The sequence below is a fragment of the Hypanus sabinus genome, chromosome 7 (genome assembly GCF_030144855.1).
Source record: "Hypanus sabinus isolate sHypSab1 chromosome 7, sHypSab1.hap1, whole genome shotgun sequence".
Classification (NCBI taxonomy): Eukaryota; Metazoa; Chordata; class Chondrichthyes; order Myliobatiformes; family Dasyatidae; genus Hypanus; species Hypanus sabinus.
This window is the reverse complement of record NC_082712.1, coordinates 143744184-143768808: the sequence shown is the minus strand read 5'-3', so window position 1 is coordinate 143768808 and position 24625 is coordinate 143744184. Positions and strand designations below refer to the sequence as shown.

The window sequence follows — 24625 nt, the reverse complement described above, 5'->3', positions numbered from 1 at the left end:
TGTGCCTTCTAGTTCTAGATGCCCCCACCATAGGAAACATCCTCTCCACAGCCACTCTACAAGTGCTTTCAACATTTAGTAGTTTTGTAATGAGATTTCCCCCCCCCCCACCACGTTCTTCTAAATTTCCATGAGTACAGGTCCAAAGCTGCCAAACACTCATATGTTAACCCCTTCATTTCCAGAATCATGTTTTTGTCGGCTTGCTCCTGTTTCCAGTGTCATGGCATGGGATATTTTGAATTGTCGTTGAAATTGTCCTCCTCTCTCTCTTGATGACTTGAGAATGCTTGTATTTTTAGCAGTCCTTGGTCAGTGGCTTCTAGCTGTTAAATGTGTGTGCTTTTGTGCCAGAAGATGGCATTGTATTAACATCCTTGCGACCTGTGCACATACTGGTGTTCATACACAGGTGGTCCTTTCCGTCCACCAGAGGATGGATGTTTACCGTGCTGTCAATGAACCAATGGGGCAGCTCACATTGCAAATCGCAGCTTTGGACTGAGAATTGGTTTTCCCTTTCACTTGAGCCACTGAAGTCTCAGTTGAAATGTTACATAGCTCTTCACATTATGTTGTGCACCATATCCATTTAATTTTTATAGGGTTGGATTGTCTGTAATCTGTGATATACAGTTCTTATTTCTGTTCTATAAATCTATCTGAAATGGGTGATAGTTGCCTGATTCAAGATTAGGTGCTGCACAGTGTGAATTATCCTGTCCAGAAGGGCAAGCCTTTGGAAACTGAAAACCTCTGTGCTGTGCATGGGTGATTATTTAAAACAAATCTTGTAAAATAATTAGCTCTCTGGTAATTATGGCTCTAAAAATCAATAATCTTGTTATCAGAGCTACAGGTGTTAAAGAAAGTTCTGCGGCATACCACCATTTTGTCTCTACCCTCAGCCTCCGCTGAGCCCACCTGTATGGAGTTGTGCTGTTAAATCCTCTGCTCATCTACTTGCTCTGATTTTTGGCAAGCCCCATTACATGGGAATAATCTTTTTTTTCAGTCACAACTGTTCTGTGGCCAAGAACCAAAGATGGTGTGAGAATGGAGCCTGATGCCATCCTGATTGCATTGTAATTGTTGAGCAACTATTTTGCATTCCTTCAGTTTGTATATCTGAAATGTATCGCTCCCTCAGCTGCTACTGTTTAAAATCTCTTGAGCGGTCAAGGCCATGTATTGATATCAGGAGCAGCAGGTGTGAGAATACTACGAGGTCTTTGGACAACAATTGAAAGAGCATCATGTGATGGTGATGCAGATAACACAAGTTATGAATGCATCACATTTAATCTACCAGCACAGTAGTACCTTCAAGTTACCGTTTTTATGATTAATTTTTTGATATATGCTTTCCCTACTTGCCATTTGGAAAGATGTTGCATTAAGAGCACTGTATGAACACCAAGAGTAACATTTGCCCACCCTATATTCTCTGATAGGGTAAATCAGCCCTCTGGTCTCATCTGTTACATTACCAAGAGAACAAAGAGAAAAAGGAAGCTTTGCTTGGAACCACTAGCAGCCCAGGTAGGGCATTTTCAAATCTTTGAATATGTATATTGACATTTGCTGACAGAATTTTCCAGAGACAATACTCTGTTGTACACTCTGGTATAATTCAGGGTGATATTTCTGTGAATGGATAATTAAGATTAATCAAATGATGTCCTTGACAATCTTGAAAGAGAACAAAGAGAAAGAGAACAGTTGAACAAAGGTATCAGATAGTAGGATACATTTCTTCCAGCCAAAGACTTCAAGGATTCCTCTAAAATACAATGCATTTATGAGCCAGTAAGGTTTTCGGTATAACCTGAAAGCTGATGTTCAGTATTAGAAATAAAGGATTTTTTTTCCAGGCTTTTTATTTGAGAAGAATCAAGTTCAAAAAAGGTTCTGTAACAATCATCATGGTACTGACTGCAGGAGATCTATATGGCTGATACCAATATAGGTTAACTGGTGCAGAAATGAACTTGTAGAAGTTGCAGTTAACTTTTGTTATCATTTAAAGGATTCAACCAGGACCAAGACAGGAGGAAGCTTGATGGCTCTTGGATGCCTCCCTTAAAGATCTCACTCATCCAGGATATGAGGTGCGTTCATTCCTCGCCAGCTGGGATTCCTTTATTTTTGCACACTGAAACAGGTCCTATGGTACAACATGGCCACACTAAACATTAAGTACACATCCACATGAATCCCGGTTTCCAACACTTGACCACACAACTTCTCTGCCTTGAGGATTTGATTGCTCATCTGGATATCTTTGCTGCACTGTAGATGGAGGGTATTCTGCCTGGTAGACACTGACTAGTAGTGTTCCACAGGGATCTGTCCTGGGACTCCTGCTTTTTATGATTTTTATAAATTACTTGGGTTAAGAAGTGGAAGGGTGGTTTAGTAAGTTTGCAGATGGCATGAAGGTTGGATGAGTTGTGGATAGTGTAGAAGGTTACAATGGGACACTAACAGGATGCAGAGCTGTGCTGAGAGGTGGGAGATAGAAGATGGAATCAATCCAGAAAGTGTGAAATCATTCTCTTTGGAAGGTTGAACTTGAACACAGGGTACAGGGTTAATGGCAGGATTCTCAGCAGTGTGGAGGAATAGAGAGATCTTGGTGTTCACATCCATCGTTCCCTCAAAGTAAGGTTGTTAAGAAGACATATGTCAGAAGGCCTTTATTAGTCAGGGCATTGAGCTTTAGAGCTGAGAGCTAATGTTGCAGTTCTGTAAAACTCTGGTTAGAACACTTCCTATAATGGTTCTGGTTGCCTCATTATAGGAAGGACGTGGAAGTGTTAGATAAGGTGCAGAGGGGATTTACCAAGATGCTGCCTGGATTGAGAGAGCATGTCTTATGAGGAAAAGTTGACTGAGCTAAGTCTGTTCTTTGGAGAGAAGGTTCAAATGTTCAACTGGGAGATTTGTATTCTCCAGATAGCTACAAGACAAAGGAATCCATGGAAGTCATTCAAAGAAAAACATCAACACCTTCCCCCGCACAAAAAACAGATCATGCAAACAGCAGAACATCAAACTCCAAACACCCCCTACCTACCCACCCATGCACAAAAAAACTAACAAATCACTCCAAGCAGCATAGGTCGAGTTGCCAGCCAGAGACATTTTCCTAAGGTAGCAATGGCTAATACAAGGCGGCATAACTTCAAAGTGTTGGGAGAAAATTATAACGGAAATGTCAGATGCAGGTTTTTTATGTAGAGTGGTGGATAAATCGAACTCCCTGCTAGGGATGGTGATAGAGACAGAGACATTAGGATATTAAATAAAACACAACTTTTAGACAGGCACATGGATAAAAGAAAAATGGAGAGCTGGGTGGGGGTGGGGGAAGGGTTAGATTGGTCTTGGAACAGGTTAAAGGTTGGCACTACATTGTGGGCTGAAGGACCTGTACCATTCTATGAGCAATTTTTTAGTAAAAATTTCATTACTTGCCATATATTATTTAACATACCTTTACAACTCATTTGCTATCATGTCTTGGAAGAGGAGACAAAAATCTTATTACACCTTAGACTGTATACTGATGGCCAGATCATTTTTTTTGCATCTGAGATGCAAGAAAGTAATAAAGCTAAACGATGCCATCTAATGGCTAGTTATGGCTAAATGATTGAATTTGAGAAGCTGTTGTGTTTCTTTTTGTTTATTTTCTGTGCTGTACAGTTGCAAGAAAAAGTTTTGTGAACCCTTTGCAATTATCTGGTTTTCTGCATTAATTACTCATAAAATGTAGTCTGCTCTTCATTTAAGTTACAATAATAGACAAATACAATCTGCCTAAACTAATAACACACAAACATTTGTGCTTTTCCTGTCTTTATTGAACAAATTGTTTGATCATTCACAGTCCAGGCTGGAAAACCGTGTGAACCCTTGTATTTAATAACTGGTAGAACCTTCTTTAACAGCAGTAACCTCCACCAAACATTTCCTGTAGCTGCTGATCAGACTTGAATGAAAGCAAGGAGGAATTTTAGATCATTCCTCCAAACAAAACTAATTCAGTTCATCAGTATTTCTGGGATACTTTGCATGAACAGCCTTCTTCAGGTCATGCCACAGCATCTCAATTGGGTTAAAGTCTGGACTCTGACTTGGTCATTCCAAAACATGAATTTTCTTCTTTTTAAACCATTCTGTTTTTGATTTACTCCTGTGTTTCAGATCATTGTCTTATTGCATCATCCAACTTCCCTTAAGCTTTAGGTGGTGAACTGCTGCCCTGACATTCTCCTGTAAAATATCTTGATACAATTTGGAATTAATTCTTCCCTCAATGATTGCAAGCTGTCCAGGCCCTGAGACAGCAAAGCAACTCCAAACCATGATGCTCCTTCCATCATGCTTCACAATTGGGATGAGGTTTTGATATTGGTGTGCAGTGCCCTTCTTCCTCTCAGCATAGCGGTGTGCATTTCTGCCAAGAAGTTCAACTTTTGTCTCATCTGTCCACAGAACATTGTCCCAGAAGAGTTATGGAACATGCAGGTGGTCTTTTGCAAACTTGAGATGTGCAGCAATGTTTTTTTTGGAGAGCTGTGTTTTCCTCTGTGATCCTTCCATGAACACCATTCTTGTTCAGTGTTTTTCCTATAGTGGACTCATGAACAGAGACTTTAGCAAGTTCTAGAAATTTCTGCAGGTCTTTTGCTGTTACCCATTGGTTCTTTTTCATCTCCTTCAGCATTCGTTGATTGGAACACCTGACTCCAAATAGCTTTTGAAGAACCAAGACTGTGATTGTTTAAATAGTTTACTCAGTGTTGATGAGAAGTACAATTGCTCGTGTGTTATTATTTTAGGCAGATTGTGTGTATTTGACTAAATGAAGATCAGGCCACAATTTATGAGTAATTAATGCAGAAAACCAGGTAATTGCAAAGGATTCACGAACTTTTTCTTGTAACTGTATAATGCACAAAATCAAAGGCAATGTGATAATATTTTGTCATTTCAATTTGCCATTCCTTCTGTCAATATTTATGTATTTGTGTCACATTTCATATGTGATATATGCACTACCAGAGGTAGCCATAAAAGGCTGATACAATAGAGATAGTTAAGATTCTTGGATAAACACATGATTAAGAGGAAAAACTTTGAAGCTTATGTGCTGTATAGGAGAGAAGGGTAAGAAGCAATTTGTAATATTTCTGAGTCCCATGCAAAATAATTCCCTTTTTTTACCCCCCCCCCCCAGTTTTCTATAGTTAGAAACTCTTGACCAAGAGATTATGTTCTAGAGACGAGTACAACCCTAGTTTGTGATTCATACGCTGCTAATGAAGTGTGGTCGTCTCGGTAGGTCCTTCCAGATGGATGCCTATTTGCCCTGTCAGGTGGCTGTAAAGGGCACATTTCCCCTAAAGTCTGTACAGTGAAGTTCTGATCAATAATTAACTTCAACCAACACCTAAAATAGATTATCTGATTATTTCATGTCACCTTTTATGGGACCTGCTAAATAGCTGTCATATTTTCAATTTTATGTTATATTTGACTGTTTTGGATTATAGTTTTGCCTGTAATCATATTTGGGTTGCCTGGGGTATGGAAGGTATAATATAAGTAAATCTTAGGGACACTTTGACCAGTTGCCTGTTTTTTCATGTTTGAACCAAGGTCATGAGTACTTATAAAGCTATTTGCTGGTATAGAGCAGCTGAGCCCAATCCAGACCTACTCCTCACACGCTTTAGTAGCATTTGTAGGTGAAATCAGAAATAGAAATGCTCTTGCAGTCTACGAACTAATCCTTCTAATCTTACCACCATGCAAACACTACCAAAGCAATTGTAATACACCTATACTGCTGCTGCATGTTGGGGCACACTTCAGAGCAGGAGTAAAACTTGGGAACTATGTCTTCTGTGTATGTCAGTGGCAGCCCTGTTTTTTGCATAAAATGTGCATTGCATAATATTCCATCATCTTTTCCAAACACACTGAATCACCAGCCTTCTGCATAAAAGTGAAGAATGCACCAGGTGTTTTAGAAATTCCATTTTGCTTTCCATGAGTCAGTAATACTTCCATTCTTATAAGTGTAAAAATTTTCTTGGATTCCTTTATAAAAATGAAAGCATTATTGGCAAAGTTGGTTTTAATTACCCATTCTTAATTGTCCTTGGAAGGTTGAGGTTGAGCTTTCTTCATTGCTGTAGTCCATGAAATTTGAATTTTGAAGGCTAGGTGTCATGATCTGGTACAGTTTGACTAGAGCCACAGCAGTTTCTGGAGCAGAGGATGGGGACCTTGAACCTGTGCTATATTCCACATGCTCAAGTCCTTCACTCAGAATGAATCTGATTTGCTGAAAACTGGCATTTTGGGTAGCAAGTAGATAAGTTGCGGAGTCAGCACTCAGCACTTCTGGTGGCTGAGATTGTTTCATCTGTTATTTTCCACTTGCTTGCAAAGTTCCAGCATAATTCAGAATGATTGTCTTCATACTGTTCTTCCAGGTAGATGTTTATTTATCAATTGTATGACAAAGTGTAATAGGATTGAATTGATCAATTGATTGCGGTTTGACCAAGCTGCTTTGCATATTCTGGTTCTACATTTAAACAGATGTTCTATATTGCATCTATGCTGTTTTTGGGACATTCCTAGTTTATTTTTCTAAGTGGAAACATCATGGATTCCTTGGTATAATGTTAATGACTGAATGAGGGGTCTACTGGGCTTGAGTTTATAGATTGTTGTGCAATGTAATTATAGTGCTACTGGAAGCCTGCAGAACCTAATAGATACTTAATCTTGATCTGCTGTATCTACTCAAGTAAGTACTATGGATTCCAATTAATTGGGCCATTGATTAATTAGGACAATTCTTAAAGAACAAAACTAATTGAGAAAATAACTGGATTCCCTTCATTTATTTGGGACACTTTGCCACTTAATTGGAACAGGAGACTTTCTGAACGATTTCTAACTCACGTCAGTCATGTGCACTTGTGTGGCCATTAGACACTACACTGAGCTTCAAGCAAACCGTGTTTAAATAGCACCAGGTGCGTGTCTTCAAAAAGCGGGGATTTTTGTCACTGATAGTTGGCGAGGAATAAGCAATAAGACAATTCAGAACTGTTTTGCTCACTGAGGTTTCAGGCATTCAAGCTTTGACGCCAGAAATGGCTAAGGGTGAAATGATCCAATTTCACTACTTCAAGTTAGGAACTAGGAAGAATTTAAAGGTATTGACAATCATCTTGAATGCTGGAATGAAAATGAATATTTGGAGGATGCAATCATCAAAAGCAGTATGTGAAGGCTGTCCATTATCGGTACTAGGTGTGTGCATTTATTTTGTTTGTTTGCAGTCAATCAAAAGAACACGGCAAAATACACTAGATAAATTCCTCTGTCAATAACTATTAGCTTTTTTCTTTTTACAATATTTTTATTCAGAAAAAAACCAAGATTTACAGAATGCACACATAGATACATCTCAACATAACTTGTTGAGATATAACTATTCATATATTGTAATAAAATTGATCAAAATGTTATAGCATAACACATAGAGGTATACCACTCTGTAATCAAAAATTTAAAGTTAAGTCATACATCATAAAATAAATTTTTAATATAAAAAAAGTCAACCCCCTACCAACTACCAAAGAAAAAAGCTGATGGATGATAATGGATAATTAGAAAAAAAAACATTCGCTGAAGAAGAGAAGATAAAAATATACATAAAAGTCTGTGCACTGTTAAACTTTATAAATTGGAAAAGTAATTTAGGAAAGGTCCCTAGCTATCATAAAAAGATTGTTTCGAATTTAAGACTGAGCGCGGATCTTTTCTAAATTTAAGTAAGACATAATATCACGTAGCCATTGAAGATGTGTAGGAGGGGTAGACTCCTTCCATTTAAGCAAGATTGCTCTTCTTGCTAAAAGAGAGGTAAAAACTAAAACTTGTAGGTTAGGTGTATTTAAAGTTATACCTTCATTTGCAATAATACCAAACAAGGCAGTAAGGGGATTTGGGTCAAATTGGACCCTAAAAAGTTGTGAGAAGGTATGAAATACTCCCCGCCAAAACTTTTCAATTTTAGGGCAAAACCAAAACATATGAATTAAAGAGGCATCAGCAGAGTTGCATTTATTAGAAAGTGGAGAAACATTTGGGTAAAAACCGGATAGCTTCTGTTTAGAAATGTAAGCTCTATGAACCACTTTAAATTGTAGAAGAGAATGACAAGCACAGAAAGATGATTTATTAACCAGTTTAAGAATTTTATTCCATCTATCATCAGAAATCTGACTATTTAGGTCATCCTCCCAAGCTTTTTTTATTTTATCTAAAAAGTCTTGTCTAGAATCAATCAACAAGTTATAGATACCAGTAATAGAACCATTAACAAAAGGTTTTAAGTTTAAAAGATCGTCCAGTAAATTTTTATCAGGACCTATAGGAAAAGTAGGAAATCTCTAATTTGAAGGTATCTGTAAAAATGTGTTTTTGGGAGTGCAAATTTATTTGACAATTAGTCAAATGAAGCAAGAGATCCTGAGATAAACAGGTCCTAAAAACACTTAATACCTAATTCATCCCAATCTTTGAAGACTTTGTCAGTCATGGAAGGGATAAAAAAATAATTAAGGAGAATGGGAGATGATAATGAAAAATTTGCTAAAACAAGAAATTTCCTAAATTGAGCCCAAATCCTTAAAGTTTGCCTAACAATTATGTCATCTGTAATTTTATTTGCTGGAAAAGAAGAGTATGATCCAAGAAGAGAGACAATAGAGGAATTTTTTTACAGAATTAACTTCTAAGGAGACCCATGATGGGCAATCTTTACGATAAATATAATAGGACCAGAAAGTAATTTTCCTTATATTGGCAGCCCAATAGTAAAACCTAAAATTGGGTAGGGCTAATCCACCCATCTCTTTATTTCTTTGTAGGTAAGCTTTACTTAAACAAGCTTGTTTATTATTCCAAATATAAGATGTTAAAATTGAATCTAAAGAATCAAAGTAGGTCTTAGGAATAAAAATAGGTAAGGCCTGAAAAAGATATAAAAATTGAGGAAGAATCTTCATTTTAATCGAATTAATTCAGCCAATTAGGGATAAAGAAAGAGGGGACCTAGAAAGCGTCTTTTTCACATAATTCAATAAGGGGTTTAAATTATTACTAACTTAATAACACTCAGGTTATTACTAACTTCCAAATTTCTAAGCCCTTTAAATTACAGCGGGGAACCAGACAAGGTTGCCCTCTTAGTCCTTTACTTTTTGCTTTAGCTATAGAACCCTTAGCAAGAGCATTTCGAGAATCTAAGGACATTTCTGGTATACTAAGGGAAGGTATGACTCATAAAATTTCATTATATGCTAATGATATTTTACTTTTTATCTCTAACACTGAAACTTCTTTACCTTTGGTTCTTTCTTTAATTTCCCAGTTTAGTTCTTTTTCAGGATATAAGCTGAACCTACATAAAAGTGAGCTGTTTTCTTTTTCAGGATATAAGCTGAACCTACATAAAAGTGAGCTGTTTCCTTTAAATGACCTAATGTCATCAAATGCCAAATTTCCATTCCAAGTTGCTACAAGTCAATTTGCATATCTAGGTGTAACAATTACTAAAAACTTTAAGAATTTATTTAAATAACTATTAGCTAATACAGTTTTACAGTATTGTAAAAGTATTGAGAGGGTTCTAATTTGTTCTGTATTTCACTTAAATATATAACTTGTTACTCATTTAAATAGTAGTTTGTCTTTTCTATACCTTTTTAACTAATTCCATGAAACTTTGGCGCTTAATTGGGCCAAAATGTACTTGTCCCGAAGTGTCCCAATTAAACAGAATCCACTGTATAGTAATTTTTCTTGCATGCTTAGCCCACTGCTCTACTCTTTCTACACTCATGACTGTGTGGCTAAGCATGGCTTAAGTTCATTCTATAAATTTGCTAATGCCACAAATGTTGGCAAAATCTCAGATGGTGATGAGGTCCAGAGGGGTGAGATGGATCATCTGGTTGATGTGGTGTCAGCAACAACCATGTTGCACTCAACATCAGCAAGACCAAGGAATTGACCGTGGACTTCAGAAACGAGAAGTCGAGAGAACACATGCCAGTCCTCATCGAGGAGCCAGCACTGGAAAGGATAAGCTGTTCCAAGATGTCAACATCTGAGGATCCAGCCTGGGCCAAGCATATTGATACAATTATGAGGAACACACACCAGCAGCTATATTTCATTAGGAGTTTGAGCAGGTTTGGTATGTCACAAATTTCCAAAGATCTACCTTGGAGAGCATTCTGACCAGTTGCACCACCATGTGGTATGGAGGTGACAATGCACAAGATCAGAAAAAGCTGCAGAGTGTTGTAAACTCAGCTGGCTCCATCCTGGACACTAGTCTCCCCACCATCGAGGACATCTTTAAAGGAGATGCCTCAAAAAGGCAGCATCCAGGACATGCCCTTTTTGCACTGCTACCATCAGGGAGGAGGTACAGGAGCCGGAAAACACACACTCGGTGTTTTAGAACAGTTTCTTCCTTGCCATCAGATTTCTGAATGGTCCATAAACATGATCTCACCATTTTCCTCTCTTTTTGCACCACTTAATTATTTTTAAAATTTGTTATTGTAACTTGCGTGTGTATATGTGGGTATATATAATATATATAAATATGTATGTATTTTATATATACACATGCATACGTATATGTGTGCCCTTCAGCCCATCGAGGTCATGCCCAAACCGTTTAAACTGCCCACTCCCATCAACCATGGTACTGAGTTGAAGAGAGAACTGTGCCCATTTTTTATCTTCTGTGAGTGAAGAACATTTGGACTCAGCATTATCAGGCAGATTCTGGCATCTGTTGGATTGACTCCAAATGTTAACTGCTTAAGTACAGGTATGCGTCGCTTGACGTCCACGATACGTTCTGTGAAATTGGATGTTGTGCGAACACCATATTATATACTTTGCCTCTTGCTGCTGCTTTCACTAGGAGTGGTTTTGCTGTGTTTGGAAACTATGATGCACTTTACGGTAATATTTTTGAAAGAAAATTAAACAGAGATAACGCTACTACACTCATGTCCACTGCGTCACATTCTCCAATCGGGACTACGGACGTATATGTGATCGGACCTTGTCCAATTGGATGTTAAACGCACACCTGTACACCGTAACCTCCAAAGTGAACATTTGTTTTTTTTAAATGCAGGTGACCAGTTATGCTCAAGCGCTTCACACAGATACTCTGCCTCCTGAAGCTAATTTAGCCAGATGCATTATTTTTTTAAAGTTTCATGGTGAAGAAGTGAAACTAATTAAACACTGCAAAAGCTGTGTGCAATGATGCATCAAATGGATTGTATATTTTTGTAAAACAAGCTAAGTGTGAATAGTGTATGGATGGCAATTTTATGTATTAATGAACAACTTTGAATGTAATTTAGTAATTTACTTTCTACTACAGCATTTCCTTCAAACAATCTGCATTTGCAACACTGTTAATAACAATTCATGACATCACTCAGATATTTACACTTTAAGCCATAAACTACTTTACCAAAATTCGTCATTCCACAAGAACCTCTGTCCCCGTGACAGGTTCAGACTTTATGACATATAAAAGCCATCAGGTGATGCATGAAATGAGTTTGTGTAAAGTCATTTTAGACTCTTGAAATTCACTTACTATGTTTGTTTGGTGGGCATTGTTGGTATTTCCACATGCTTGGCATTTGATTTCTGCATCAGTAGATGTGAAAACAGCATCACACTATGACCACATATCAGCCAGGGTGTTCAGTGCCCTAAAGTAGGAGTCTCTTTTATTTGAAATGCTCTAGTATGATTTTAAAATGAAAGCAAGCAAGTGTGAATATTTTATATGGTTGGCGTTTTAAGTTTAGCTTTTGAAAAGTAATAGTTTCAGTATAAAAACAAAAAGCAGCCTTAAACATTCAAATGATCCCAGTTAACAGTTAACATGTCCAGTGGATTCAAGACCATAAGACATAGGAGCAGGATTATGCCATTCAGCCCATCAATTCTGATCTATTATTTCACCATGGTTGATTTATTGTCCCTCTCAACCCCATTTTCCTGCCTTCTCCCTGTAACCTTTTGACACCGTAATTAATCAAGGACCTATCAACCTCCACTTTAAATATACCCAATGACTTTGCCTCCACAATTGTCTGTGACAATGAATTCCACAGATTCACCACTCTCTGGCTAAAGAAATTCCTCCTCGTTTCTGTTCTAAATGGATGTCCTTCTATTCTGAGTCTGTGCCCTCTGGTCCTGGACTCCTCCACTATAGAGAACATCTTCTCCACATCCACTCTATCTGGGCCTTTCAACATTTGATAGGTTTCAATGAGATCTCTCTCTCCCCGCCCCCTCCCCCATTCTTCCAAACTACAGCAAAGTACAGGCCCAAAGCCAACAAATGTTCCTCCTTTTATGTTAACTGTTTCATTCCTTGGTTCGTTCTTCCAAATCTCCTTTAGACCCTCTCCAATGTCAGCATATCTTTTCTTAGACCCAAAACTGCTCACAATACTCCAAGTGCAGTCTGACCAATGCCTTATAAAGCCTCAGCATTACATCTGTTACTTTTGTATTCTGGTCCTCTTGAAATGAATGCTAACATTGCATTTACCTTTCTCACCACCAACTCACCCTACAAGTTAACCTTTAGAGAATCTTGCATGAAGATTCCCAAGTCCCTTTGCACCTCTGATTTTTGAATTTTCTCCCCATTTAAAAAATAATCTACACTTTTATTCCCTCTACCTAAGTGCATGACCGTACACTTCCTACACTGCCACTTCTTTGCCCATTCTCCCAATCTGTCTAAATCTTTTTGCAGACACCCTACTTCCTCAAACTATCTGCCCCTCTTCTTATCCTCTTATTGTCTGCAAACTGGGCTGCAAAGCATCAATTCCTTCATCCAAATCATTGATGTATAATGTGAAAAGAAGTTGTTCCAACATTGACCCCTGTGGCACATCACTAGTCACCAGCAGCCAACCAGAAAAAGCTCCCTTTATTACCCATGCTTTGCCTCTTGCCAGTCAGCCAATCTTCGATCCATGCTGGTATAATTCCTGTAATATCATGGGCTCTTATCTTGATAAGCACCTTGTCAAAGACCCTATGGAAATTCAAATAAATGACATTCACTAACTCTCCTGTGTCTGTCCTGCCTGTTATTTCCTCAGAATTCTCAAGGAATATTTTCAGGCAAGATCTCTTTTTTTTAAAAAAAAGTCTCATACTGACTTTGGCCTTCTTCTGTCACGTGGCTTCAAGTACCTCAAAACCTCACCCTTAATGAGGGTGCTCATTAAGATGCTTCAGCATCTTTCCAACCACTAATGTCAGGCTAGCTAGCCTATAATTTTCTTCCTTCTGCCTCCACCACCCCCACCTACTTTAAGAGTGAAGTGACATTTGCAATTTTCCAGTGCTTCTGAACCATTCAAGAATCCAGTGATTTCTTGAAAAATCATTGCTAATACCTCCATAATTTCTTCAGTTACCTCTTTCAGAACCCTGGGCAGTAGTCCATCTGGTTCAAGTGAATTGTCTATCTACCTTTCAGCTTCCCAAGCACCTGTAATAGCAATAACACTTACTTTTGCCTCCTGACACTCTCACTTCTGGCTTTCCACTAGTATCTGCCGCAGTGAAGACCAATGCAAAGTACTTTTTAACTTCGTCCACCATATCTTTGTCCTCCATTACTACCTCTCCAGCATAATTTTCCAGTGGTCTGTTATCCACTCTCTTCTCTTTTACAGTTTATATATCTGGAAAAACTGTTTATAGATTGAAATTGTTTCTGAAAGCAATTCTCTCCAACTTTTTGCCAGTTTTTTTTCTTTTTGCTGATCACAAGAGTTAGATTCCCTTTTTTTTTCTGTCCAAGAATTCATAACTTGCTCTTGAGGTTTGTGACTGTGACAGTGGTAACTGTGAAATTACTGGATGTAACTCTGACCTGCTGTATATGTGACACTAGACCCACCAATGTGGTCAAATCCTAATTGCCTCATTTCAGGAGCAATCAGAGATGAATAATATTCGTCATTCTTTTTTGTCCAGAGACCCCTCGCTCCGACCACAAATCCGAAGTATTCAACATTGCTAGTGAACAAGCAAATAAGTCATTGCAGATGGCTATGTCGCAGTCCACAGTCTTAATGGTTCCACAGGCGGAGAGGCTAAGCCTTTGCGTGTCCTTGACTCCTGTCCACAAACATGCTTCTCCATATGGAGTTCTTACTTGTGATGAGAAATTTACTTGATGTGCCTTTTCCATTTTTATATCTTATCTGTCCAGAAATGAAGCTTTTAGAGCCTCTCAGCTGCTGTGGAAGTGATCAATTATCTCACTAAAAAATAAGCCTGGCCTTTCTGTGGATATTATGGTCTCAGTTTTTTTGTTTACTTGCTCATGGGATAAATATTTTGCTTGTAGTGTTCATTGACTAGTCCTAGCCATTTGGGAGAGCAAAATAGTGTAGCACTTGTACAGAACAAATCTCATAAATCTATGTGGCCTCTCCATTTTATTTTTAAGTGGAAGATCCTGATAATAAGTATTGAAATGCCGTCAACATGAAATGTTCATTCTTTTTCTACTCTCCTGAAAAACTGCCAGACATGATTACCTCCAATAAAGTATTTACGTCTATAAGCAATACCACATTAAAAAAGCACCACTGTTTATAAATGTTAAATATTACAGTTGGTTAACTTGCTGTTTCTACAAACCCACCCCCTGAAAGATAATTTGCAGCGTATTGCTGAGGAGAAGACATGAGGGATTTTCACACTCAAATGTAATCAGATATAGTCTGGCCATTGGGAGTATTGTCAACAATGGAACTGTTGGCGAAAATAGAAGCATTGCTTGTGTTTCCCACTATATAAGTTTTGTGCCAAATCCAAGTCACTGTGCACTGTACATGAATGATTATATCAAACCTGCATTGAAGTTCATCTGTCATTGGACAGGTTGTGTTACACAGCATGAAAAACATTTCAGCTCCTTCTGTACCAGTCACTTGCAACTGGAGTCCTTTGGATGTAGTTCATGTGCTGTATGCAGAGATGATTTTTACTCTACTTGTCTCACAGCTGCCTGGTGTTAATCACCAGTTACATCATTTTGTCCACTGTGGACATGGACCCCACAGCATCCTTTGTGCTTATCTTTGCAACATTTCTCTCTCTCCCTGTCAATCACTGCAGTTATTTGGCTGATTTTCAAAAAAAAACCTGCAATTGCTTGAGAATAAGTGGCAAAATTACATGGTGTCAGATAGAATTTGAAATAAAAAATAATCTATTTAGTATGAATCATTTGAAATTCAGTGTCTCTTGAAATGAAGATGATGAAAGAGGATCAAGTGCTTGCCTAAAGCCTCAATTAATTTGTTCCTTATCATGCTGCAGTGTTTTGTTTTGATTTTGTTTCTCTGCATAAGCAAAGGGAGAATTATAGATTAGTGTTTCATCAACTGAATAATAAAAATATCTAAGGAATTGAGGAAGGATTCAATAAATTTGCTAATAAGTAGGCAGACAATATTATCCATGAAGATGCGGCAGTTGCCCAATTTCTATCTCTGTTATTCAAATAGAGTATATCTAGTTACTAAATTTGTCTGACCTAGTTATATTCCATCTGAATACAAATTGAATTAAGAATGTTTTGATTTTTTGGGGTATTTGTGCTGTGACAAAAGTATGCTACACAACAGGAGGAGGATGAAGGATGGTCTCAGACCAAAATGTCGACTATACTCTTTTCCATGGATACCGCCAGGGCTGCTGAGTTCCTCCAGCATTTTGTGTGTGTGTGTGTGTTGCTTGGATTTTCAGCATCTGCAGATTTTCTCTTGTTGGTGAGAGGGAGGGTGTGTCAGTCTATCTGACTTTATGCCATTTTTGAGAAAGCGTGATTTTAACTGGTTCCACTTCACTTCCTAATCCTCAGAGTTGTGGATTTTATCTCCATTTCCGGTAGTAGATGAGAATGGCTTATTGTGTGAAACAAAACTCACCTGTTCTCTTGACATTTCTCTTGAAATTGTCAGTGTTTTGATGCCCCAGCCCATAGGAACATTTCTAAAGCTGCTTGGTGTTTTAACAATCTCCTTTAAATTTCCTCTTGACCTTCACTGCTATAAAGAAAATACATTTGCATGTTCTTTTGTAACAAAATAACTTTTCACTTTTTCTGAGTTTGGGCAATGAGTTTTTTAAAGGTTTTTTTAACTGTGGGCAATGATCCTGATCTAAATTGCATTTGGTGATAAAAGTGACAAGTTTTCTAGGACTGAGACTGTAGAAACCTGAATTTTATCCAATAATCCAAATGAAAGATTCTGTCTATGTAGATGTTATCATGCTTTTGACTGTACTGTTGCCGTAATTATATTGCTTGCTAAAATTTACTGTTTAAGTTTAATAAGGAAACAATAGTTTAGGAAGTGAGGGGAGACAATATTGAGAATAAAAGCATATTCATGTTACTAAAAGTTGATAGCTCAGGTTTTTTTTTTACTCACATCAATTCAGTATTTTAATCTTGGTAGTATTCTAACTTTAAAGTGAAGAAAGTGCATTTAAAGGCAGCAAATACGATTACCTCCGAGTTTTCCTTTATTTCTAACCGAGTTAACATTAACCTTACAGAGATAAAAATAATAGCCAGTTGGATCAGGACTTTCCATTCCAGGGCCATCCTGTTATCCAGCAATCATTTTCCATTTTTAAGGATTGGAACTATTGGTGATGTCAGGTTTTTTTTTCAAGTGTCAGTCAGTTGACTTGCATTTCATTTCTTCCCCTAAATGGTTAAGCCATGGATTATCTTAAGGTGTGGGTTTTCTTTAAGAAGGACGGGATAAGTGAACAAAGAAGTAGAGGCTTAAAAAAGGTATTGAGCTTCTTGAAGAAAATGATGGAATAGCAAAATATTCTCTCTAAATGCAAATGTGAGTGGCATACGATAAGCATATACGTAAACTATCTCGAATGGGAAAAGCTAAGAAAATGATATTAAAGATTGTTGTGTTTTAATATTGGGAGCATTTGGCAAATTGTTTACAATGATAAGCAAGCTTGCAAGAAGTTGGAGATGAACAGAATGGACAAAAAGATGCAACTTTGTATAGCATTAGATTTTGGAATTAAGTTGTTAATATTCAACAGCCACCAAGATTGTTCCAAGAGAAATTGCTGTCAGAAATTACAATTAAGTTAATTTAGATTTTGCAACAAGCGCACACTGGAATTGTCTCAGCAATGGAGCTTGTGGACTCCAGAATTAGCCAAATTGGAATAGACAAACTAAAATTGTCTCAGCAATGGAGCTTATGGACTCTGGCCTTGAATCTTATTTTACTTTTTTTTCTTTCACAGAATTGTACATTTTTTTATGGATCCCTATAATTACTTTGTAAAAACTACATAAAAGGCTTGATATGTATTCACTCAGATGGTGCAAGAACCATGAGACTTGGTTAAAATGTGACTTGAAAAGATTTAATGCATGACCAGATAAAACTGCAAGGAAGTTAGTGATTGATGCACTGATCACTGAGAAACATTCTGCAGTTTGAAGTGGAAATCAATTAATAACAGAGCTAATATAAATGATAAGTAAAATCTGCATATATTGGAAATCTGAAATTTTTTTAAAAACCCAAAATACCACAAATACTCAAGTGAGGTTACAATTATGGAGCGAGAACAGGTCATGTTGAATGATCATTAAATCTAAGTGCTTACTGTTTTGCTTTATAAGAAACTGACCTGACTATCTAATCCAAAACAAATGTTGATAGTTTTCTTTTGCAAAAATAATGCTGAGCATGGGTCTCCACGTTAATATGCATGTTCATGTCCTTAATCACTATATTGATTAGTGCTGATGGCGTGAGTGAGAATTGACTGAATGGAACAAAATCAATGGAGCAGTTAGTTAATGATTTTTAAAATATCAGATATCATAGTTATTGATGCTAAGATATTTACAATTTATCCACTATAATGGGAGAATAGTGAGTCCCATGCCACAATTCCCAAATGGACAGTAAAAATGACCTTGTGTCTGAAATGATGAATTGATGTAATTGTCTTAGGAAAATTTGATAATTTGTTGAATTCTTTAAAACTAGAATCTTTACATGAGCAAATAATGCAGTTTATCAGGATTTAAAATGTATCCAATTAGCTTGTCTTTATTCACAATTACTGCATATGCTTTAAAGTTATTTTAACACTTTTTAAAATTTTAAGTTATTTTTTCATACATTGCATGAGTTTTTATATATCAGCAGCCCCTCCTGCCCAGTAATTGATCTATTTTGTAGAATATACAATAAGAATTCCTATCCAAATGCCTAAAGATCACAAATGGGTTGCCTTATTGTCTGAATGTGTTTCTATTATAGGCATATACAGAATATTGGTGAGATCAAAACTGATGTGGGAAAAGCTCGAGCATGGGTACGACTTTCAATGGAAAAGAAATTGCTGTCCAGACATCTCAAGCAGTTGCTTTCAGACCATGAGTTAGCAAAGTAAGGAATACAGTGTAATATAATTGTAATTTACAGTCTATCCACCATATTTGAATGGTTATGAGCAATTTGAACTCTAATATTTTCTTTTGTATCCAAGTTTACAAATACAATTTCTAAAAAAAATCTCACGATGGCTTTGAATAATCTTTAGATAATATTTTTGATAGCATGCTGGGAATTGTGAGAATTGCATTATAATTAAATAGTCCTCCTTGAGTTAATAGCTGAGCTGAAGACAGTTAACAAAATGAGTCTCTTTAAAACTCCCTATTCCTTGCCTCTGAAGGATAACAGAGGCGATGGAATGTTGCATGCTGGGGTAAGATGTGTACCAGTGTTGTTTTATTCAGTCCAGCATAAACTGAAAGTGACAAAATGGATGTAAATGTCTAAGCTCCCGGCAACGTTACAGATGGGCAATCTTACCCTATTATGCAGATTCACTGATGCTAAGCTTGGCCACTTCTTTGTGTGCACATTTTCCAAATTCCCAATTTCCTGATCAACAGTCTGTTTATTTCTAGGCAGAGTACTTATTTGCCACACTGACTGAAATGCTGAAACAGTGGCTGGTGAAGGATGAATAATGGTTGTACTGCCCTTCCGAAGTCCAATACAATTTATTTTGATTTAGAGATACAGTGCAGGATGGGCCAGCCCGGCCCAATGAGCCAGGCTACTAAGCAACTTGCCTGTTTAACACCAACCAAACCACAGGACAGTTTACAATGATCAATTAGCCTACTAGCCTGTACATCTTTAGACTATGGGGGAGAACTGGAGTATCTGGAGGAAACCCACGTGGTCATGGGGTGAATGTATGAACTCCTTACTGAGGCACTTGGATTGAACTCTGCACTCCAATGCCCCGAGCTGTAATAGTGTCTCTCTAACCACTACACTACCATGACACCCTAATCATTCATCTTTATAAGAATCACTTCCTGAATATGGTCCAGACCCCAGATGGATCTGCTAGTGAGAGAATATTCCAAAGCAACTTGCATCTCCATAGACATGAACAGAAGACAAATGCGCTGGTTTGGACTTCTAATAACAAGCACATCAGAAACCTTACTTCAGTTACAAGCTGTTGGGCAGCTTGGATTTGACTTGAGTACTTGTGGTACATCACAGACCACAATACTTGGTTTGATTGTGATGATCTTAGTTTGGTATGTTTTGCTCTTGCCCTCTGTTCCTCTGCACTCCCCGGGTTCCCAGCGTGAGCTGCTCCTTACCTCGGGAGAGATCAGCAGTTCAGGAGTGCAAAAACGTTTCAGTGGACCATGGATTACTGGCAGCAGAGGTCATCTGCTGATGTAGAAACTAGGAACTTCCTAGCTTCCAGCTGTGCTGAGAGGGACTGGTAAATATCTGGGACTGGGAGGGACTGGCTCAGAGCATAAGATTCTGCAGATGCTGGAAATCCAGAGCAATGCACACCAAATCTTGGAGGAACTCAGCATCTATGGAGAGGGAATTAACACAGGATGTTTTGGGCCAAGACCCTTCACCGAGATGGGAAAGGAAAGGGGAAGGAGCTAGAATTGTCAGTTGTTTATTCCTCTCCATATTTGCTGTCTGACCTGCTAAGTTCCTTCAGCATTTTGTGTGATATGCTTGGAAGGATCCCAATTCAGCAATCAGGGATGGAATTCAATGATCTGGCCTGAAAAGATGCGTGCCAGCTTTTATACCAAGAACTGTCAATCAATAGGTCAGATATCCTAGCCCAAAAGAATTAATATTGAGCTACTCAAGTCAGTGTTGGAACTGTTGGAAAGACAAGGTTAAGGAGGTAAATAGGTATAAAGACATATGCTGAAGGAGGAAACAGAATTGTGAGGACATTTAGATTGCCATTCCCAGAGCTTTAGTACCTTGGCCACACCAGTTGGGGAGTGATTTAAATTCCAGGATGCTGAAGAGGCCAAAGGCAAAGGAAAGATTTCTCAGAGGATTGTAAGACTAGGGAAGATTAGAAAACTAGGAGAGACAAGATCCATGGAAGGATCTGTAAACAAGGATGAGAAGTTTAAAATCAAGCTGATGTTCAAACATGAGCCAGTGTATACTAGCAAATATGAGCGAAACTGTTCTTGATCACCTCGCTGGGACATTTGGAATGGTCTTTCAGTATTTTCTTTAAAAAAAGATTGATGAGAGTTTGGTAGCCTCTGAGCTAAAGAATGGAGCTTGTTATGTCTGCTGAAAAGTCTCAGGCCGAAACGTTGAGTGTATTTTTTCTATGATGTTGCCTGGCCTTCTGAGCTTCTCCAGCATTTGTGTGTTTTGCTTGGATTTCCAGTATCTGCAGATTTTCTCTAGTGCGCTTATTACGATGATGGAAATGGTGGTCTTATCCCTGACATCTGATATCAAGTTTGAATCTCAGCTGACCTCGTCACAACTTTGAGATAGTATAAAATGTTACAGAAAGCGTTTTTATTTTGAACATTGGAATGATGATGATTTTATATTTATGAGAAAGGGTTGTTGGTATTCAAGGAGACAAGCTATCAGAATTAGGATGAGGTGAGGGGGACATTGGGAATGAGGCATAAAGGAGAAGAGATGAGTATCAACACAGCAGAGTGGAAGGTCTCTGTCTTAATTACTGAGAAACCAGGAGGCAAGGGTCCAGGAGGTGGGAGAATGAGGTATTAAGAAAAAGTATTAAGGCAATCATGTTGAGATTGATATATTGGCCTTGGGGGCATTTCAGTGAAGAATGATGCCTGGATCTCAAGGATTAAAATGCAAAAGTAAAAGAAAATGCAGATGAAAAGGGTTGGGGGAATTTTAATGCGGTGTTGACCATGAATTAAATTAACTGATTGTTTTTCCTTGCCTCCTTTTCCCATGATTGGGGTGTTGGTGCTTTGGGGCTACAATCAAAAGTTTAGAGCCAAGGAATTTGGGTTTGAACCGTAAGAAGTTTTGAAAGGGTGGTGGAAGTTGTAACTCTGTTGAATAACTGGCAATTGTTGCTGGGGTTAGTTTAATTTTAAAAATGGGAGGTTATTGTTAACTAAAAGTCTTGAGGAATGGGGAGAAAACAATTTTCTATTTCCAAAAAAACCTTAATAGAATGTGGCTGTGCTAGGGCTGTATATCTCTGTATTGTAAGCAAGATGATATTTTGTAATGTTGAACCTTGTTTTCTTGAATTATTCTAGTTTGTTTGCTTGTCAGAATACATCAGTACTTATAGATCTACTTGACAGAAGATAAATTGTTATTCTGTCTATTGTAAAAGGCAAACCATATCAACTTGTCCATTGAAACCAAAATTGCAAGGAACACAGTGGGTTAAAGCAATTTGTACATTAGCAGAAGTGTGGGAATTGGCCAGAGGAGGACCTGCAGAACACAAAAATGCCACGTGCCTATCAAAATCTGTTCTGTTATGCAAGCACAGACAGTTTTCGCCAATGCATAATTGGAGAAAAAGTTGTCTGGAAAATTAATTTCCATAGCTCTGTCCATTGGTTTGTGTTTGCTGGTACAAAATAATGATAGAGTTAAGAATTAATATTGATTTAACTGGTATTTAACAACAGTCAACATTTGAAATAATTACACATGAATGTGGAAAATAATACATCACAAAATTTCCATTCTAGATCTTTTATGGATTTAATGGATTTTGATGCAGTTGATGCACAATCTTAACCTCTGTTTTCTCCAGCAACCTTTAAGTCTTTGGTGCAATAGTTTTGCTTTGATGGTTGGCTTCCTCTAGGATATTACCATTATCACACAATGAACACCAATTTGTCAATGTATTGTGTTACCTTGCCTCTGACATCCTCTTGCTATCCTGATAGCTTGTCATGTACTTAATTTCTTGAATGGCTGGCCTCTTCTGTTGAGTAAACACCTGCAAAAATGTGCAGAAGGTATCTTTAGTGATTTATTGTAAGCAGTGAGAAACGCTTACCATTCATATGGCCATTCTAGATATGGGAAGTCTCCATTTCATCCCATGTCAATGATATAACACATGACAGGCTTGTATTTCTAAGCATTTATCATTTAATTCCTTATATAATTTCCATCTGAGTGAGAATTAAACCTTAAGATAAACTCAACTAAACACCACACTACCCTGGTTTCTTCCATTTCCATTTCTCTCACTACCAGAGAGTTAACTCTTACAAATAAATTCAATTTTTGACTGATGGTGGCTCAGACATCATAAGATGAAGATGGGCAATTGTACTCTTGAAGCTTGAAATTGTCCTTTTACTATATTAAAGTAGCCAACAAGTAAACTAAACTGAACGGTTTCCTTTGCACTGCTGAAAACAATTAATGGTTAAACATGTTAAGGTAAGTTAATAATTCAGTGTTGAACTTTTGCACAGTACTACTTTTTTTTAAAAAAAAGTCCCTCTTTGATCAATTTAAAACTGGAAAACTTGATTCTGGTGGCTCTGGCTGATGAAGTGGCCGACCGTGATTGCCCCAGTTACGTTTGCTCTATGGTAGATCACGACATATAAATTTGGTGTCTTTGACCTGATCTTGATAAGAGCACCATCAACATAAGGTTTGTAAGAGCTCAGAAGTCCCTTTTCTATTTCCTCTAAGTAAATTAAGGTGGGGATCTCATCAAACACCACTTCACCTATCGAATAAGGCAATGGGAGGTAGGAACAGGCTCGTTCATCCCTCGAGTTTGTTTTCCCTTTCAAAAAGACACATCAAGTCGATTTCTTGGCCTTTCCATTTAACTTTGGTTCCCTTACCATTCAAGATCTCTCCATTTCAGCTTTAAGGATGCACAAGGATTCTGCCCCCACAGCCTCACTGCAGCAAAGAGTTTCAAAGATGTCAATCTCAGAAAAATCTTCCTCCTTCATCTGTTTCTAGTCTCTTCCACGATAAGAAACATTACTCTCAGCATTAACTCTGTGCAGTACTTCTTCCCCCTCCCCCCCCCATCTGCTGCAATGAATCTTGTACATTTTAGTAAGACCAGCATTCATTCCAAAGAACTCTAAGGAATAGAGTATCAAGATCTTTAACCTTGTAGGCTGTTCTCTTCCATGTTGGTAGTCTGAAACAAAAACAGAAAATGTTGCGGGAGGGGGGGTGGTGGGACAAAATCTGTGGAAAGAGAAACCATTAAAGTTTTGGGTCTGTGACCAAGCCTTAATTTTTGTTTCCAATAAATTAATTATTTAATTTAATGGCCCTTTTTAGGCAAAAAAAAAAGTATTTTAGTATGGTGGAGTTCTGCAACCACCTTCCTGATTTAACATTTTATGAAAAAAAAATCAGAGATTTCTCTTTTATATCCATATATTTCCAGTATTTTACCTCAGTAATGTTTATAAAGTATCAGATTGAAGCTTGGTGATTATATTTGGTCTATCAATTTTATTTTAGTTATTTTGCTGTGAATATTGAGTACTGCCTGTCTTTAATCAATTGTTCAATTGATTATCTGTGATTGATTATCAATTGTATATCTGTGTCTCTTTTTACACTGTCATAACACTTCGTTGCACATGACCTTTTATAGGAAAGGGACAAATGCATTTGGGTGGGTTTACAGAATCTTGAAACATTGGTACCACTTTGACAAACTTATAAATTATCCTTCCGTTATTTCCTTAAAGATTTTTATGAAATGTAACTTCTGTTTTAATTTTAGAAAACTTTATAAACGTTATGCCTTCCTTCGCTGTGATGACGAGAAGGAACAATTCCTGTATCACCTCCTTTCATTCAATGCAGTGGATTACTTCTGCTTTACTAATGCATTTACAACAATCAGTAAGTGAATGTTGATATGCTAAAATGATAAGCTATTGAGATTTAACAGTACAGGTGCTCCCCACATTAAAAATGCCTGACTTGTGTGTGGCACATACATAAGAGCAAGCTTTTGGGAGACTGGCAGAATGGATTTGCCAGCTGTCATGGGACTGCAGGAATTGTGTACTGCATGG

The 24625-nt window shown here is 37.6% G+C and overlaps 1 protein-coding gene across 1 annotated transcript in view; it reads left to right on the top strand.

Moving 5' to 3' along the window:
* Window positions 1–24625, top strand: part of dennd5a (DENN/MADD domain containing 5A) — a 154771-nt gene that overhangs the window by 108138 nt on the left and 22008 nt on the right. The window contains exons 13-16 of the mRNA XM_059975868.1: window positions 1455–1542; window positions 2030–2111; window positions 18528–18656; window positions 24328–24449. Coding sequence (XP_059831851.1) covers window positions 1455–1542; window positions 2030–2111; window positions 18528–18656; window positions 24328–24449 — 421 coding nt within the window. The remainder of the gene's footprint in view (window positions 1–1454; window positions 1543–2029; window positions 2112–18527; window positions 18657–24327; window positions 24450–24625) is intronic.